The sequence below is a fragment of the Eumetopias jubatus genome, unplaced genomic scaffold (assembly GCF_037043125.1).
Source record: "Eumetopias jubatus isolate StellerSeaLion01/CBP00866 unplaced genomic scaffold, mEumJub1_p1.0 scaffold_4, whole genome shotgun sequence".
NCBI lineage: Eukaryota > Metazoa > Chordata > Mammalia > Carnivora > Otariidae > Eumetopias > Eumetopias jubatus.
This window is the reverse complement of record NW_028274810.1, coordinates 186,709,753-186,725,189: the sequence shown is the minus strand read 5'-3', so window position 1 is coordinate 186,725,189 and position 15,437 is coordinate 186,709,753. Positions and strand designations below refer to the sequence as shown.

The 15,437-nt window shown below is 36.7% G+C and overlaps 1 protein-coding gene across 4 annotated transcripts in view; it reads left to right on the top strand.

The window, feature by feature from the left end:
• Positions 1–15,437, top strand: part of SNTG1 (syntrophin gamma 1) — a 346,950-nt gene that overhangs the window by 54,592 nt on the left and 276,921 nt on the right. For all 4 annotated transcript variants that reach the window (XM_028119009.1, XM_028119008.1, XM_088023148.1 and 1 more), the window contains exons 4-6: positions 226–283; positions 1,100–1,143; positions 1,237–1,278. In XM_028119009.1, the coding sequence (XP_027974810.1) occupies positions 226–283; positions 1,100–1,143; positions 1,237–1,278 (144 nt within the window). The remainder of the gene's footprint in view (positions 1–225; positions 284–1,099; positions 1,144–1,236; positions 1,279–15,437) is intronic.

Genomic DNA, 15,437 nt, shown 5'->3' with positions numbered 1-15,437 from the left:
AGCTTTCGAAGTCAACTGTTATTAATGACTAGATGTCACAGTATATTCTAAATAGGTAGATAAGTGTTTTGGGAGCTGTATCTGCCGAGTAGAAAAATTCCACAAGTTTATTCATATGGTGTCTGGTGTCCATTAACATAATATTTGTGGCATGTATAGTTTCCTAACTAAAGGCTGCATTTTTTTTGCAATTAAAAAGCACAATATATGATTTTCTTTTTGCAGGGGGGAGCAGAACATAATATTCCAGTTGTCATTTCAAAAATCTCCAAGGAGCAAAGAGGTAAAGTGTTTACAGAATTACATAGCAACTATTCCTTTGTAAGTCATCCTTACTGAAGAATAGGTCATATTAAAGAACCATAAATTCATATGTGATTGACTAGCTCCAGGTTCCCCATGACCAGAGAGTAAGTGGCCAAGTCTGATTCCTGACTCTATCACTTTATTACTCCAGGGGAGGGTTTCTCTCATAGGACAGCAAGGATGAAAGATAAGAGAGCATGTGACTGTGTATAAATTAGGGACTACACACCTTTTAAGTTGTTTCATTAAACAAACACAGAGACAAATTTAAAGATAATAAGTCCCATCAAATAAGGCAATTCCTGATACGCATATTTTTTCAGTTCTCATATGCAGTTTAACAGTCCGTCATGAAATTTCATCTAGAAAACACCAAAGATGTAAAGCAACTGTTTCAATGACTGAAATCACTAAGATAATCTAATGTTCAAAAAGAAACTCAGAGTTGATCCCATAGCTGATGGATTGAATGTCTAGATAAAATTTTTTTCATAAATACCTTAATATTATAAGTACACGAGAAAATTTAGTCATCCATCCAGAAGAGTGACCAGTTTGGGGCAACTGTAAGGTCTAAAATGATAAGATTAAATGGAAATAGGTGTTCTGATGTTTGGGCAGAACCATACAATTGTTTTTGCATTCCTATTATTTGTGGATCTTTTAAGATGTTATCTGTATAAAACATTTAATGTTTTCCTTGTATCAATTTCGATTTTACTTAATTATAAAACTCTTGCATCTGTATGAAGAAAATAGTTGATGCATAATAATTACCCTTCTTCCTTCACAGCGGAACTTTCAGGACTGCTCTTTATCGGAGATGCTATTCTACAGGTACACATTTGACCCTTATTTTCTACTTATAACCAAAACATAAATTCAATTCACAGCATGCCAAGAGAAACCATAATTTTCTTTTCATTGCAGATAAATGGAATTAATGTGAGAAAATGCAGACATGAAGAAGTGGTGAGTTTTCTTTACTTTTCCTTAATATCATAATTTTCCCCATGTGCAAATAAGGATCTACTGCATTGCTAAGCACTGTTCAATTTATTCATTAGGTAGTTGTGACATTGGTCCAGTGTGCAAATCAGATTTTCAGATGATCTCTTAATTGGTGTGTGTGTGTGTTTCATATTAGACACAGGTCTGTGAGTACTATCCAGGATGAAATGTAATTCAAAGAAATACTTTGAGCATAGCTTGTTATGTGTTTTTTCATTTTTTCTATTAATCCCAGCCAGCCAATGTCCATGAAATATATCTCTAGATGAATACATCTCTAACTCTTTGCAAATGTTTAAAATCTTAAAAGCAGTAGAATTTATGTCTGTAAAATATTACACAGTAGCACAGTAAATTGGAAGAGCATATAAAGACTGTGTGTGTGTGTGTGTGTGTGTGTGTGTGAAAGAGAGAGAGACAGAGACAGAGAAACATTAGGAGTCTCAGGAGAGACAGAGAAAGAGACAAAATTTAGAGGAGTTTAATTTCAAGGCATACTGAATTAGCACTAGGCAGAAGGGTCATCAATTTGTGTGTGCGTGTTGTTGTGTCTTGTGGTATTTATTTATTTATTTATTTATTTATTTATTTATTTATTTTTGGATGTTGGTCAATATGCAGATCTGAAGCCCCAGCCTCAGATATTCTAATTCAGTCAGTTTAGGTGGGCCCAGGAATTCAGATCAGTCAGCCCAAGTGGTTCTATTGTAGGTGGCCTGTAAACCACACTTTGGGAGAAGCTCGAAGGTTGAAGGGCTTCTGTTGGGGACAGACATAAAACATGATTCATAAAGAATAGGACAGTGTTAGGCATTTGGGAAACATTCATCATGGTTGATTAAATAAGATTCATAGAGCCTTCACTGAATTTCTGTAGCAGCTCACATGGGAAGGGATAGAGGAGAAATTATGTTTAAAAGTTTATGTTCAAGAGTTGTGTTTTAATGCATTGCTCCTCTATTAAAAGCTATTTAGAGAAAACTATTCTGATGAGTTTGTGTATTTCAAACCTCAACGAGGCACCTCAAGTGTTTTTGAGAAATCATAGTTCCACAAGCAGTGATGCACGGGAGGGTTCTCAATTGTGCATGCTTGGAATGACTCACCCAGTTTGTATTCATCTCTTGTTTTGGTCTCCAAAATCTTACTGGGGCCACTGTATTGCCACTCTGTGGTGAACATCCTGTAAAACATGTGTTTCGAGTTTTGAATTTACTACAAATATGTTCAGAAAAAGCAGTGTTTTTGAACGTGTTTGAGACAAATGAGAGAACAGCATAGAGCACTCTGTTCTGCCGATACGGATGCAAATGTTAAATATATCCATGTAAGCAAAGATATTTTAACTTCAGTCTCCTCTCAAAAATACAAATTGATTTTAAACTCATTATACAGGGAGCAAAACCAAGTGCATTCTCTTTTAAAACCACATGCTGTTAGATGGAGTCGTGTTTGCAATTTGCCCTTCTGAGGCAGGCAGCATGCTTACACGAATGGTGCTGTAGCTTTGATTAGACAGATTAGTGCAGCATGAAAGATGGGAATGTGCTAATATTGCCACTTCCTAATGCTGTTCGTTCTTTTTCAAAGAAAAGGAATTTAGGATTGTATTGCAAATTATGTGTGGCTCTTCACAGTACACTTATTTTTTTGAGAGGCTTAACCTTATCAGCTTTGAAATATAGGCACTAATATTCTTAAGTTCCACTCTTTCATTTTCCAGCAGTGATTAGATGCTTTTGTCCTCACTGCTAATTACCTAAGCAAATAGACCGACTTATACCTCAGTGGAGCTATTATTTCAATGTTTAAGAATGGACTTAAATAGGCAGAAAAAGGCACAACAAGTTCAGAGGATGTAGATGGTTTTAAAATAGCATGCTGATGTACCACATTTTGTATTCCAAATCAGTGATTCACATAGAGTTCCAAACTCAGAAACAAATTGAGTAGGTGCAACAGTATGTTGTGAGTGCATATGACTTTCCTTTTATTCATCTACATTACTCATTGACATTGCTAGAAATTTTGTATTTGGTCCCTGATTAGCTTCAGTCTTAGGATGGCTTCAACAATATAGCTGTAACTTCTGTGTTGGTGTTACAAGGTTTAATCTATGTAGAAAGGGAATTCCACGGTATCTGCTCTGGACACCCAATAAGACTGTTAAAGAATTATTTAGCCAAATGCCTAGAATTAGATCACTGAAGCACTTGTGTCTGTTTCTCATGTTACTAGCATGGACATAAAAAAAGTCAATTCTGGGCTGCACCCACACCATGCAAAGCATGAAGAAGATTGTTGAAGGAGAGAAGCTTTTGAAATTTCCTCATTAGGAAAGACTAGCACAAGTGCCAAGTGTTGCTTGGCATGTGACATGGTGGGAAGGTAGGAGGGTATCCAGTTTAGAGGGCTTCCACACTTACAAACAACTGTCCACAAGTCCTAGCTGGACCAGATATTAACATTGTAATTTCAGGCAAATGGACTTCCTTGTTCTGTCCCTCTCTTATGCATCTGTAAAAACAAACTAATAATTACCTTTATAAAGATTGAATGGGAGTAATGTATATGAAACTCCTTGCACAAATATGGCAATTAAGAAAAATGAGACATTATTTTATGCCATCAAATAATATACTGCTTCACATGTTGGCACTTTTCTCCCTATTTACTCCCAGTGGTTACTTCTCTGTCAGTGTTGGGCAGTCTTGTTGAGATCCATGCTGGCCCCTTAGAGCTTCCCATACACAGAAAGTCCTAATGCAGGCTGGTTTGCATTCCAAGCTCCTTCCACCACACCCAGTCAGAAATTGAAATGGGCACTCATGCCTACAGGTACAGACCTGTTTGAAAATGAGGGTTCCTTGTTCATCATAACAAGTGTCTCTTTTTATTTTTGGTATGAATGTATTTTGTAGTCCATGAGTTATACTCCCAAGATACCAAAAGTCCCTAATGTACCAATTTTTTTTCCCAAGGAAATGCAGATCTATTGTCACTATTGATGTTAAGATTGATTCTATATATTTTTTTTACCTTACCATTGAACCCTGGACACATTAAGTTAATTACTATCTATCACCTATCTATCTATGTATTATCTATCTATCATCTATCTATCTATCTATCTATCTATCATCATCTATCTACCTATCATCTATCATCTATCTATCTATATTTTATTAACAGGTAAACTGATCACATATCACAACCTGAGTACCATCTATGTGGAATATACTAAGATGGAGTCCTTTGTATGACAAGAAAGAAGATACAAATAACTTTGTCTCTAACTTTATTGCTATGTGGACATCATTTCTATAGAGTTTAATAATTAAGAGGGTTACAAAAAATTATTAGGAAAGGCCATGTTGACTTATGGTCCTCAAAATATAACAGTGGTGATCTATTTATGTTCACTAGAAATAAAAGGAAATAAGATCTAGCTATAGTAGAAAAAAATGCACCTTGAGTCTATAATCAAGATAGTTGGAAATGAGAATCTATTAGTATAATTGAAATTTCCATCTAATAAGACTTCCAAAATAGGATAACTCATCATTAAGCAAAGCAGAATAGATGGATAGAGGATTCCAGAGGTTTCCTTCTAAAATATTTCTCGTTTCATGTTTGAGATTTATGGGTTCTAAAAAAGAGAATCATTTGCCTTTTGTTTTCATGGTTTTACTGATAGAAAGCATTAGATAATTAGAAATGCAAAGAACTATCTAGTTCTGAATTTTTATTCTTAAACCAAACTCTAAAAAACTGTAATTCTTAACAAGAACAGAATGAGTATCTCAAATTATGTAAGGTAAAATGATATATGCATGCAATAAAAACAAATTTTGAGAAAACTAATATAAAGTATTGTTTAATAGCATTTTAATTATTATTATATGCTTAACTTAATTCAAAATTTCCATTGGAATAAAAAGAACATGTTTTTTTTTCTTAACTTAGATTAATCAGAAAATAACTTTAAAAGTGTAATATCCTATCATTTGAAAATAAAGCATTAATTTATTTATTGGAACAGTTTAGTAGGTTTTATGAGTTACCAAGGAACATGTTTAGGATGTGACTTGGGAACACACATCATTTTACATGTTGGCAAAAAGATTAAAATGTCACAGAGTTACAAATTATGTTTAACCTAACTGCTAATAATTCTTAATTTGTTCTCAGTTTAGAAATAGGTTTTGAGGTCTAACTAATTAATACTTTCCTTAAGAATTCTAACCATAGTGGACTCTTTTTCTTTAAATTAACTATCACCAAGGAAAGCGATATATGAAATAATTACACTTTTAATATTTCCCACTGATTTTAGAAATGTTTAATGCAAAGACAAAAATATGAAAAATATTGTTTATGCTATGTCTGATTTTGGAAAGAAATAAAATACCCAGAACTTGCCTTACCTACATACTTAGCTTTTTATTAATACTATTAGGAGTTCCTTCTCTGCTAAGCCTACAGGTCTGTCTCCTCATTAGGTATGAATATAGATAGAACAGGCCACACTTTAATTAAATGCATGCTCTTCACTCTTGGCTACTGATTCTCATCAAATCCTTATTTGCTCTCTAACGTAGCTCAAAGATCCAATTTTGCAGCTTCCTTAATAATGAGACAAAGCCAAGTCTGATAAACCAATTATTTAGTGGGGTCTCAGCCAATTTTTATCTAAAGGAATGGACACAGAGAATACATAGTACCAGGCACAAGGAGACCATGTCATACTTGGGGGACAAAGTGACTTGAGGTAGAAATGTACATGTTGATATTCCCTCCTTATCTCCTGCAAAGACTCTTTGCAGTCACTCCCACTCTCCAGGTTAGATTGAGGGTCGATGTGTATTATATAGATTATCCAAATTTTCACAAAACTGACATTTTATTTTCAAAAAGACTAAACTGAAAAGCAAGGAGAAGAAAATGTATGAGAATGGAAGTTTGAAGATCTAAGTTAAAACATGTGTTACAGGGTCACCTGGGTGGCTCAGTTGGTTAGGCATCTGCCTTTGTCTCAGGTCATGATCCTGGGATCCTGGGTTCAAACCCCTGTTCGGCTCCCTGCTCAGCGGGGAGCTTGCTTCTCCCTCTCCCTCTATTCTCTCCCCCTGCCCCACTCCTACTTGCTCTCTTTCTCATGCATATAAATAAATAAAATCTTTTTAAAAATTGTGTTACAGGCACTTTTCTCATTTTTGTTGTTTGAAATGTGGAGTTTGAACGGTGGACAATTTGAAACCAGTCTTAATATCATTTTCAGCTAAAATGTTCAATTATTTTATTTTAAAAGAACACACACTTTGTTAAAACTAGAACTAACTGTGCAACGCAAATAGTGAACTCTAGTGGATCTAACTATGGGCCTTAGTTAATAATAATGTATTGATATGGGCTTATCAACTGTAACAAATTCATAGACTGGTGCAGAATCTTAATAATAAAGCATACTCTGTGAAAGAAGATGGAGAGGGAACTTTCTGCATAATTTTTCTGTAAACTTTAAAGCATTCTAAAAAGTAAAGTCCATTAAAATTGAAAAAAAAAAAGAAAAAAAAAACACGTCTTTCCATGTTCTCTTTCCTGAGTGGATATATGCCAAAATCTTGGCATTTATAATGTCAGGTGTATAGAAAAATCATGTAAATTGAGAAGTGATATTGAGAGCTGTCATAATTACTCAGATTAATTTTTTTTTTCTTTCGGGCACCCACAATTCCTATGGATCGGTCTGTGTCCCGGGAGAGAGTTCATTAGGGGGAAAAAAAAAACTGAAGAAAAGTTTTGGAGAAAATGCCTTTAAAATATCAGAGTGCAAGGAATGATGTCTTGCTGCCTCTAAGAAAATGTCTCTCAGAAGACTCACTACCACTATGTGGTGAAGGAAGTGGTACCTGGTAGAAGCAACCACTGTCCAGCAGAAGCAGTAATGCTTGTCAGCATCTGCCATAACTAAGAGAATTTAATAGAGGCGACCAGAGAAGAAGAGAGAAAGAAAGATGGAGCACTGGACAAATGGAAAGACTACTTGGTAAACACATGGATACACAGAATCCTCAGGGGATAGATGATTTTTTATGGAGGTTGAGATTCTGCAATTTAATGGGGGTTAAAAAAATAAATGAGACAAAGGTTATGCATTCATCTATCACTTTCAAAGTGGGTAGTTCTTCCCAAGAGGCTTCTAGAGTTCTATGTTTTGAAGTCGTTCTGAGACATCTCAGGATGCTACAAGCTACTACTGAAGTAATTGGGGCAATACGCATGATTCTCTGGATCAGAGATCTGGGAATCAAAAAGGGAAAAACCCAAGATCTGGTTAAAGATCCAAATACCTGGGGTCACCTGGATAGGGAATGGATCTTTGGGTGATTTTAAGGCAGAAAGATATCCTATTATACATGTATTTACTTTTAAGAAGGTCTGGGAGCCCTAAAACAGCTGCTATGGAATTGTGCTGTAGAAACTATCATGCCTTTACTCAGTAGTTCCAATGTTGTGTATATAAACAACTAAAAAAAACTTCCTTCGGTTCCTAGTTTGGGATATTGAAATAGCATGGAAAAAAGCACATTTGACCCTTTTGGGATTATTTATCAAAACACAAATCTGCTTTGGTCTGAATGGTTGTGTCTCCCCAGATTTCTTATGAAATCTTATGTAGAAATTCTGTAGAATTTGTAGGGTCGATGTGTGTTATATAGATTATCCAAATTTTCACAAAACTGACATTTTATTTTCAAAATGACTAAATGTAGAAATTATGTAGAAATTCTGATGCCAGAATTGGTAGGTGATTAGGTCATGTTTGTGGAGCCCTCACGAATGGGATTAGTGACCTTATAAAAGAGGCCCTACAGAGCTATCTACCCACCTCCCTCATGTGAAATATAAGAAGTCTACACCCCTGGAAAGGGCCCTCGCCAGACCATGCTGGCACACTGATATTGATATTCCAGCCTCCAGATTGTAAGAAATAAGTTTCTTGTGTTTGGAAGCTACCCAGTCTGTGGTATTTCATTACAGCTGCTGGAACAAGCAAAAGACAGCTTCCTCCCTGGTATATGTGCAATCTTAAGCAAATCAGTGCAGAGATACAGAGTTAAAGGAGATGTTTTTAATTATTCCCCTTCCTGAAACTCTGTTTTATGGCAATAAACAGAGTCATGGGTAAATTTTTTGAAAATGGAAAGCAGATTTTCATGTCAGTGGAACTGTCCTAGGTCTCAGAAAGCTGAAGCAAAAGCAGATGGCTAGCAAACATTCACATCACAAAACCCAGATAGGAATCATAGTGAACAGAGGTGTTCTAGCCAAAAATAGGAGTTGAATATTTGGCTCCAGACCCAGCAGAGGGCATAGGGGAGGTTCTGTACTACAATAAAGTGAGATAAATATTCTTTTTTTTATTATGTTATGTTAGTCACCATATATTACATCATTAGTTTTTGATGTAGTGTTCCATGATCCATTGTTTGTGTATAACACCCAGTGCTCCATTCAATACATGCCCTCTTTAATATATGTCACCAGGCTAACCCATCTCCCCACCCCTCTCCCCTCTAAAACCCTGTTTGTTTCTCAGAGTTCATAGTCCCTTATGATTCATCTCCCCCTCCATTTCCACCCACCTTCATTTTTTCCTTCCTACTATCTTCTTTTTTTTAAAAAACATATAATGTATTATTTGTTTCAGAGGTACAGGTCTGTGGTTTATCAGTCTTATACAATTCACAGCGATCATCATAGCTGATACCTGCCCCAATGTCTATCACCCAGGCACACCATCCCTCCCACCCCCCACCATTCCAGCAACCTTCAGTTTGTTTCCTGATTAAGAATTCCTCATTTCAGTGAGAACATATAATACTTGTCTTTCTCTGATTGACTTATTTTGCTTAGCACAAAACCCTCTAGTTCCATCCATGTCATTGCAAATGGCAAGATTTCTTTGATGGCTGCATAATATTCCATTGTATATATATACAACACTTCTTGGTTATGCATTCATCTGTTGATGGACATCTTGGCTCTTTCCACAGTTTGGCTATTGTGGACATTGCTGTTATTAACATTGGGGTTGTACCCCTTCGGATCACTACATTTGTATCTTTGGGGGTAAATACCCAGTAGTGAAATTGCTGGGTCATAGCGTAGCTCTATTTTCAACTTTTTGAGGAACCTTCATACTGTTTTCCAGAGTGGCTGCACCAGCTTGCATTCTCACCAACAGTGTAGGAGGGTTCCCCTTTCTCCACATCCCCATCAACATCTGTCATTTCCTGACATCTCAATTTCAGCCACTCTGACTGGTGTGAGGTGGTATCTCACTGAGGTTTTGATTTGGATTTCCCTGATGATGAGTGATGTTGAGCACTTTTTCATGTGTCTGTTAGCTATCAGATGTCTTCTTTGGAAAAATGTCTGTTCGTGTCTTCTGCCCATTTCTTGATTGGATTATTTGTTCTTTGGGTGTTCAGTTTGATAAGTTCTTTATAGATTTTGATACTAGCCCTTTATCTGATATGTCATTTGCAAATAACTTCTCCCATTCTGTTGGTTGTCTTTTAGTTTTGTTGACTGTTTCCTTTGCTGCGCAAAAGCTTTTTATCTTGATGAAGTCCCAATAGTTCATTTTTGCCCTTGCTTTCCTTGCCTTTGGTGATGTTTCTCGGAAGAATTTCCTCCAGCTGAAGTCGAAGAGGTTGCTACCTGTGTTCTCCTTTAGGATTTTGATGGAGTCCTGTCTCACATTTAGGTCTTTCAACCATTTGGAGTCTATTTTTGTGTGTGGTGTAAGGAAATGGTCCAGTTTCATTCTTCTGCATGTGCCTGTCCAGTTTTCCCAACACTTTTGAAGAGACTGTCTTTTTTTCCATTGGACATTCTTTCCTGCTCTGTCAAAGATTAGTTGACCATAGAGTTGAGGGTCCATTTCTGGGCTCTCTATTCTGTTCCATTGACCTATGTGTCTGTTTTTGTGCCAATACCAACTGTCTTGATGATGACAGATTTGTAATAGAGCAGAAGTCAAGAATTGTGATGCCACCGGCTTTGCTTTTCTTATTCAACATTCTTCTGGCTATTTGGGGTCTTTTCTGGTTCCATACAAATTTTAGGATTAGTTGTTCCATTTCTTTGAAAAAAGTGGATGGTATTTTGGTAGGGATTGCATTAAATGTGTAAATTGCTCTAGGTAGCATGGACATCTTCACAATATTTGTTCTTCCAATCCATGAGCATGGAACGTTTTTCCAATCTTTGTGTCTTCCTCAATTTCTTTCATGAGTATTTTATAGTTTTCTGAGTACAGATTCTTTGCCTCTTTGGTTAGATTCATTCCTAGGTATCCTATGGTTTTGGGTGCAATTGTAAAGGGGATTGATTCCTTAATTTCTCTTTCTTCTGTCTTGTTGTTGGTGTATAGAAATGCAACTGATTTCTGTGCATTGATTTTATATCCTGCTACTTTATTAAATTCCTGTATGAGTCCTAGAAGTTTTGTGGGGAGTCTTTTGGGTTTTCCACATAAAGGATCATAACATCTGCAAAGAGTAAGATTTTGACTTCTTCATTCCTGATTCAGATGCCTTTTATTTCTTTCTGTTGTCTGATTGCTGTGGCCAGGACTTCTAGTACTATGTTGAATAGCAGTGGTGATAGTGAACATCCCTGCCGTGTGCCTCACCTTAGGCGAAAAGCTCTGTTTTTCCCCATTGAGAATGATATTCGCTGTGTGTTTTTCATAGATGGCTTTTATGATATTGAGGTATGTAGCCTCTATCCCTATACTCTGAAGAGTTTTGATCAAAAAGGATGCTGTACTTTGTCAAGTGCTTTTTCTGCATCTATTGAGAGGATCATATGGTTCTTGTTCTTTCTTTTATTACTGTATTGTATCACATTGATTGATTTTTGGATGTTGAAACAACCTTGCAGGCCAGGAATAAATCCCACTTGGTCTTGGTGAATAATCCTTTTAATTGGATTCTGTTGGATCCTATTGGCTAGTATTTCGGTGAGAATTTTTGCATCCCTGTTCATCAGGGATATTGGTCTGTAATTCTTTTGGATGGAGTCTTTGTCTGGTTTTGGGATCAAGATAATGGTGGCCTCATAAAACGAGTTTGGAAGTTTTCTTTCCATTTCAATTTTTTGGTACACTTTCAAAAGAATAGGTATTAATTCTTCTTTAAATGTTTGGTAGAATTCTCCTGGGAAACCATCTAGCCCTGGGCTCTTTTTTGTTGGGAGATTTTTGATTACTGCTTCAATTTCCTTAGTGGTTATGGTTTGTTCAGGTTTTCTATTTCTTCCTGGTTCAGTTTCATTAGTTTATACATCTCTAGGAGTGGATCCATTTCCTCCAGATTATCTAATTTGCTGGCATAGAGTTGCTCATAATATGTTCTTAAAATTGTTTGTATTTCTTTGATGTTGGTTGTGAGCTCTCCTCTTTCATTCATGATTTTATTTATTTGGGTCATTTCTCTTTTCTTTTTGATAAGTCTGGCCAGGGGTTTATCAATTAATTTTATTCTTTCAAAGAACCAGCTCCTAGTTTCGTTGATCTGTTCTACTGTTCTTTTGGTTTCTATTTCATTGATTTCTGCTCTGATCTTTATTATTTCTCTTCTCCTGCTGGGTTTAGGCTTAATTTGCTATTCTTTCTCCAGCCCCTTTAGGTGTAGGGTTAGATTGTGTATTTGAGACCTTTCTTGTTTCTTGAGAAAGGCTTGTATTGTTATATAATTTCCTCTTAGGACCGCCTTTGTTGTATCCCAAAGATTTTGAACAGCTGTGTTTTCATTTTCATTTCTTTCCATGAATATTTTTTAACTCTTCTTTAATGTCCTGGTTGACCCATTCATTCTTTAGTAGGATGCTCTTTAGCCTCCATGTATTTGAGTTCTTTCTACCTTTCTTCTTGTGTTTGAGTTCTACTTTCAAAGTATTGTGGTCCAAAAATATGCAGGGAATGATCCCAATTTTTTGGTACCAGTTGAGAACTGATTTGTGACCTAGGATGTGATCTACTCTAGGGAATGTTCCATGGGCACTAGAGAAGAATGTGTATTCTGTTGTTTTGGGATGGAATGTTCTGAATATATCTGTGAAGTCCATGTGATCTAGTGTGTATCATTTAAAGCCTTTATTTCCTTGTTGAGCTTGTGCTTAGGTGATCTGTCCATTTCAGTGAGGGGGGGTGTTAAAGTCCCCTACTATTATTGTATTGTTGTCACTGTGTTTTTTGATTTTGTTATTAATTGGCTTATATAATTATCTGCTCCGATATTAGGGACATAGGTATTTAAAATTGTTAGATCTTCTTGTTGGATAGACACTTTAAGTATGATAGAGTGTCCTTCCTCATCTCTTATTATAGTCTTTGGTTTAAAATCTAATTTGTCTCATATAAGGACTGCCACTCTAGCTTTCTTTTGGTGTCCATTTGCATGGTAAATGGTTTTCTACCCCCTCACTTTTTTATCTGGATGTGTCTTTGGGTCTAAAATGAGTCTCTTGCAGGCAGCATATCAATGTGTCTTGTTTTTTAATCCAATCTGATAGCCTGTGTTTTTTGATTTGGGCATTTGGCCCATTTACATTCAGGGTAACTATTGAAAGATATGAATTTAGTGCCACTGTATTGTCTGTAAGGTGACTGTTACTGTATATTATCTGTGTTCCTTTCTGGTCTATGCTGCTTTTAGGCTCTCTCTTTGCTTAGAGGACCCCTTTCAAGATTTCTTGGAGGGCTGGTTTTGTGTTTGTAAATTCCTTTAGTTTTTGTTTGTCCTGGAAGCCTTTTATTTCTTCTTCTATTTTCAATGACAGCCTAGCTGGATATGGTATTCTTGGCTGCATATTTTTCTCATTTAGTGCTCCAAATATATCCTGCCAATCCTTTCTGGCCTGCCAGGTCTCTGTGGATAGGTCTGTTGCCAATCTAATGTTTCTACTGTTGTAGGTTACAGACCTCTTGTCCTGAGTTGCTTTCAGGATTTTCTCTTTGTCTCTGAGACTTGTAAGTTTTATTATTAGATGTCAGGGTGTGACCTATTTTTAATGATTTTGATGGGGGTTCTCTGTGCCTCCTGGATTTTGATGCCTGTTTCCTTCCCCAAATTAAGGAAATTCTCTGCTATAATTTGCTCCAATATACCTTCTGCCCCCCTCTCTCCTTCTTCTGGGATCCCAATTATTCTAATATTGTTTCATCTTATGGTATCACTTATCTCTCGAATTCTGCCCTCGTGACCCAGTAGTTGTTTATCTCTCTTTTTTCTCAGCTTCTTTCTTTTTTTTTAAGATTTTATTTATTTGACAGGGAGAGACACAGCGAGAGAGGGAACACAAGCAGGGGGAGTGGAAGAGGGAGAAGCAGGTTTCCCGCCTAGCAGGGAGCTTGAGGTGGGGCTCAATCCCAGGACCCTGGGACCGTGACCTGAGCCAAAGGCAGACGCTTAACAACTGAGCCACCCAGGCGCCCCTTTTTCTCAACCTCCTTATTCTCCATCATTTGATCTTCTATATCACTAATTCTCTCTTCTGCCTCATTTATCCTAGCAGTTAGAGCCTCCATTTTTGATTGCACCTCATTAATGGTCTTTTTGAATTCGACTTGGTTAGATTTTAGTTCTCTTATTTCTCCAGAAAGGGTTTCTCTAGTATCTTCTATGCTTTTTTTTCAAGCCCAGCTCATATCTTTATAATCGTCATTCTGAACTCTAGTTCCAACATCTTACTAATGTCCATATTGTTTAGGTCCCTGGCAGTCGGTACTACCGCTTGTTCTTTTTTTTTGAGGTGAGTTTTTCCATCTTGTCATTTTGTCCAGAGGAGAATAGATGAATGAGAGAACAAAATGCTAACAGGGTAACAGCGACCCCAAAAAAATATACACTGAACAAATCAGAAGAGACCCGAAACCAGGGGGAAAAAAAAGGGAAAGAAAGAAAAAAGAAAGAAAAAAAAAAGAATATGATCAAATATGTTCAGGCTGGTGAATAGTTCAGTGTCACACGCTAGATTTTGGGTGTATTTTGGACTGTTAGAAGAAACTGCATCTCAAAATTTTAAAGAAAGAAAAATATATGTACAAAAAATAAGGGTAAATACGATGAAGGGATGGAATATTACTGTAAAGATGAAAATTATAGAAGATTTTATAAAAGGAAATGATAAGAAGTTGGTTTTAAAAAGAAATAAGAGAAATTAAAGAAAAAAGGGAGAGAATGTTATCAGGCAGGAGACCAGAACAAAGCCATACACTAGAGATTTAGAGTACATTTTGTTCTATTAGAAGAAACTGAATCCCAAAATTTTAAAGAGAGAACAACTTATAACTTCTATAAAGGGATAGAATATGACTCTAAATATGAAAAATAAAAAAGATTTTTAATAAAGGATTAAGATGTTGGTTGAAAAAGGGAAAAGGAAAAATTCAAAAAAATAGAAAAAGAAAAAAAAGAAAATTAAAAAAATTAACTTTGAAAGACTAAAAAATCATGGGGAAAATAGCCATGAATTCTATGTGCTGTGTTCCCCTTGTGCTGGAATTCTGCTGTTCTCATTGATCGGTAAACTTGGTCTTGGCTGGCTGTTCTTGCTGATCTTCTGGGGGAGGGGCCTGTTGCAGTGATTCTCAAATGTCTTTGCCTGATGCAGAATTGCCCCACCCTTACCAGGGGCTGGGCTAAGTAATCTACTTGTGTTTGCTCTCAATAATTTTTTATTCCCTGCCAGCTTTCTGTACAGCTTTGGAGAATGAGAGTGAAAATGGCAGCCTCCCATGGGGCGCCTGGGTGGCTCAGATGGTTAAGTGTCTGCCTTTGGCTCAGGTCATGATCCTGGGATCCTGAGATCGAGCCCCGCATCGGGCTCCCTGCTTGGCAGGGAGCCTGCTTCTCCTTCTCCCCCAACTGTTCCCTCTGCTTGCACTCTCTCGCTCTCTCTGTCAAATAAATAAATAAAATCTTTAAAAAAAATGGCAGTCTCCCAATCTCTGTCCCAGAGGAGCCGAGAACTCAGGGCCCCACTCTTCAGTGCACCCCCAGAGAAAAGCAGTCAATCACTCCTATCTCTCTGGTCTCCGGCCA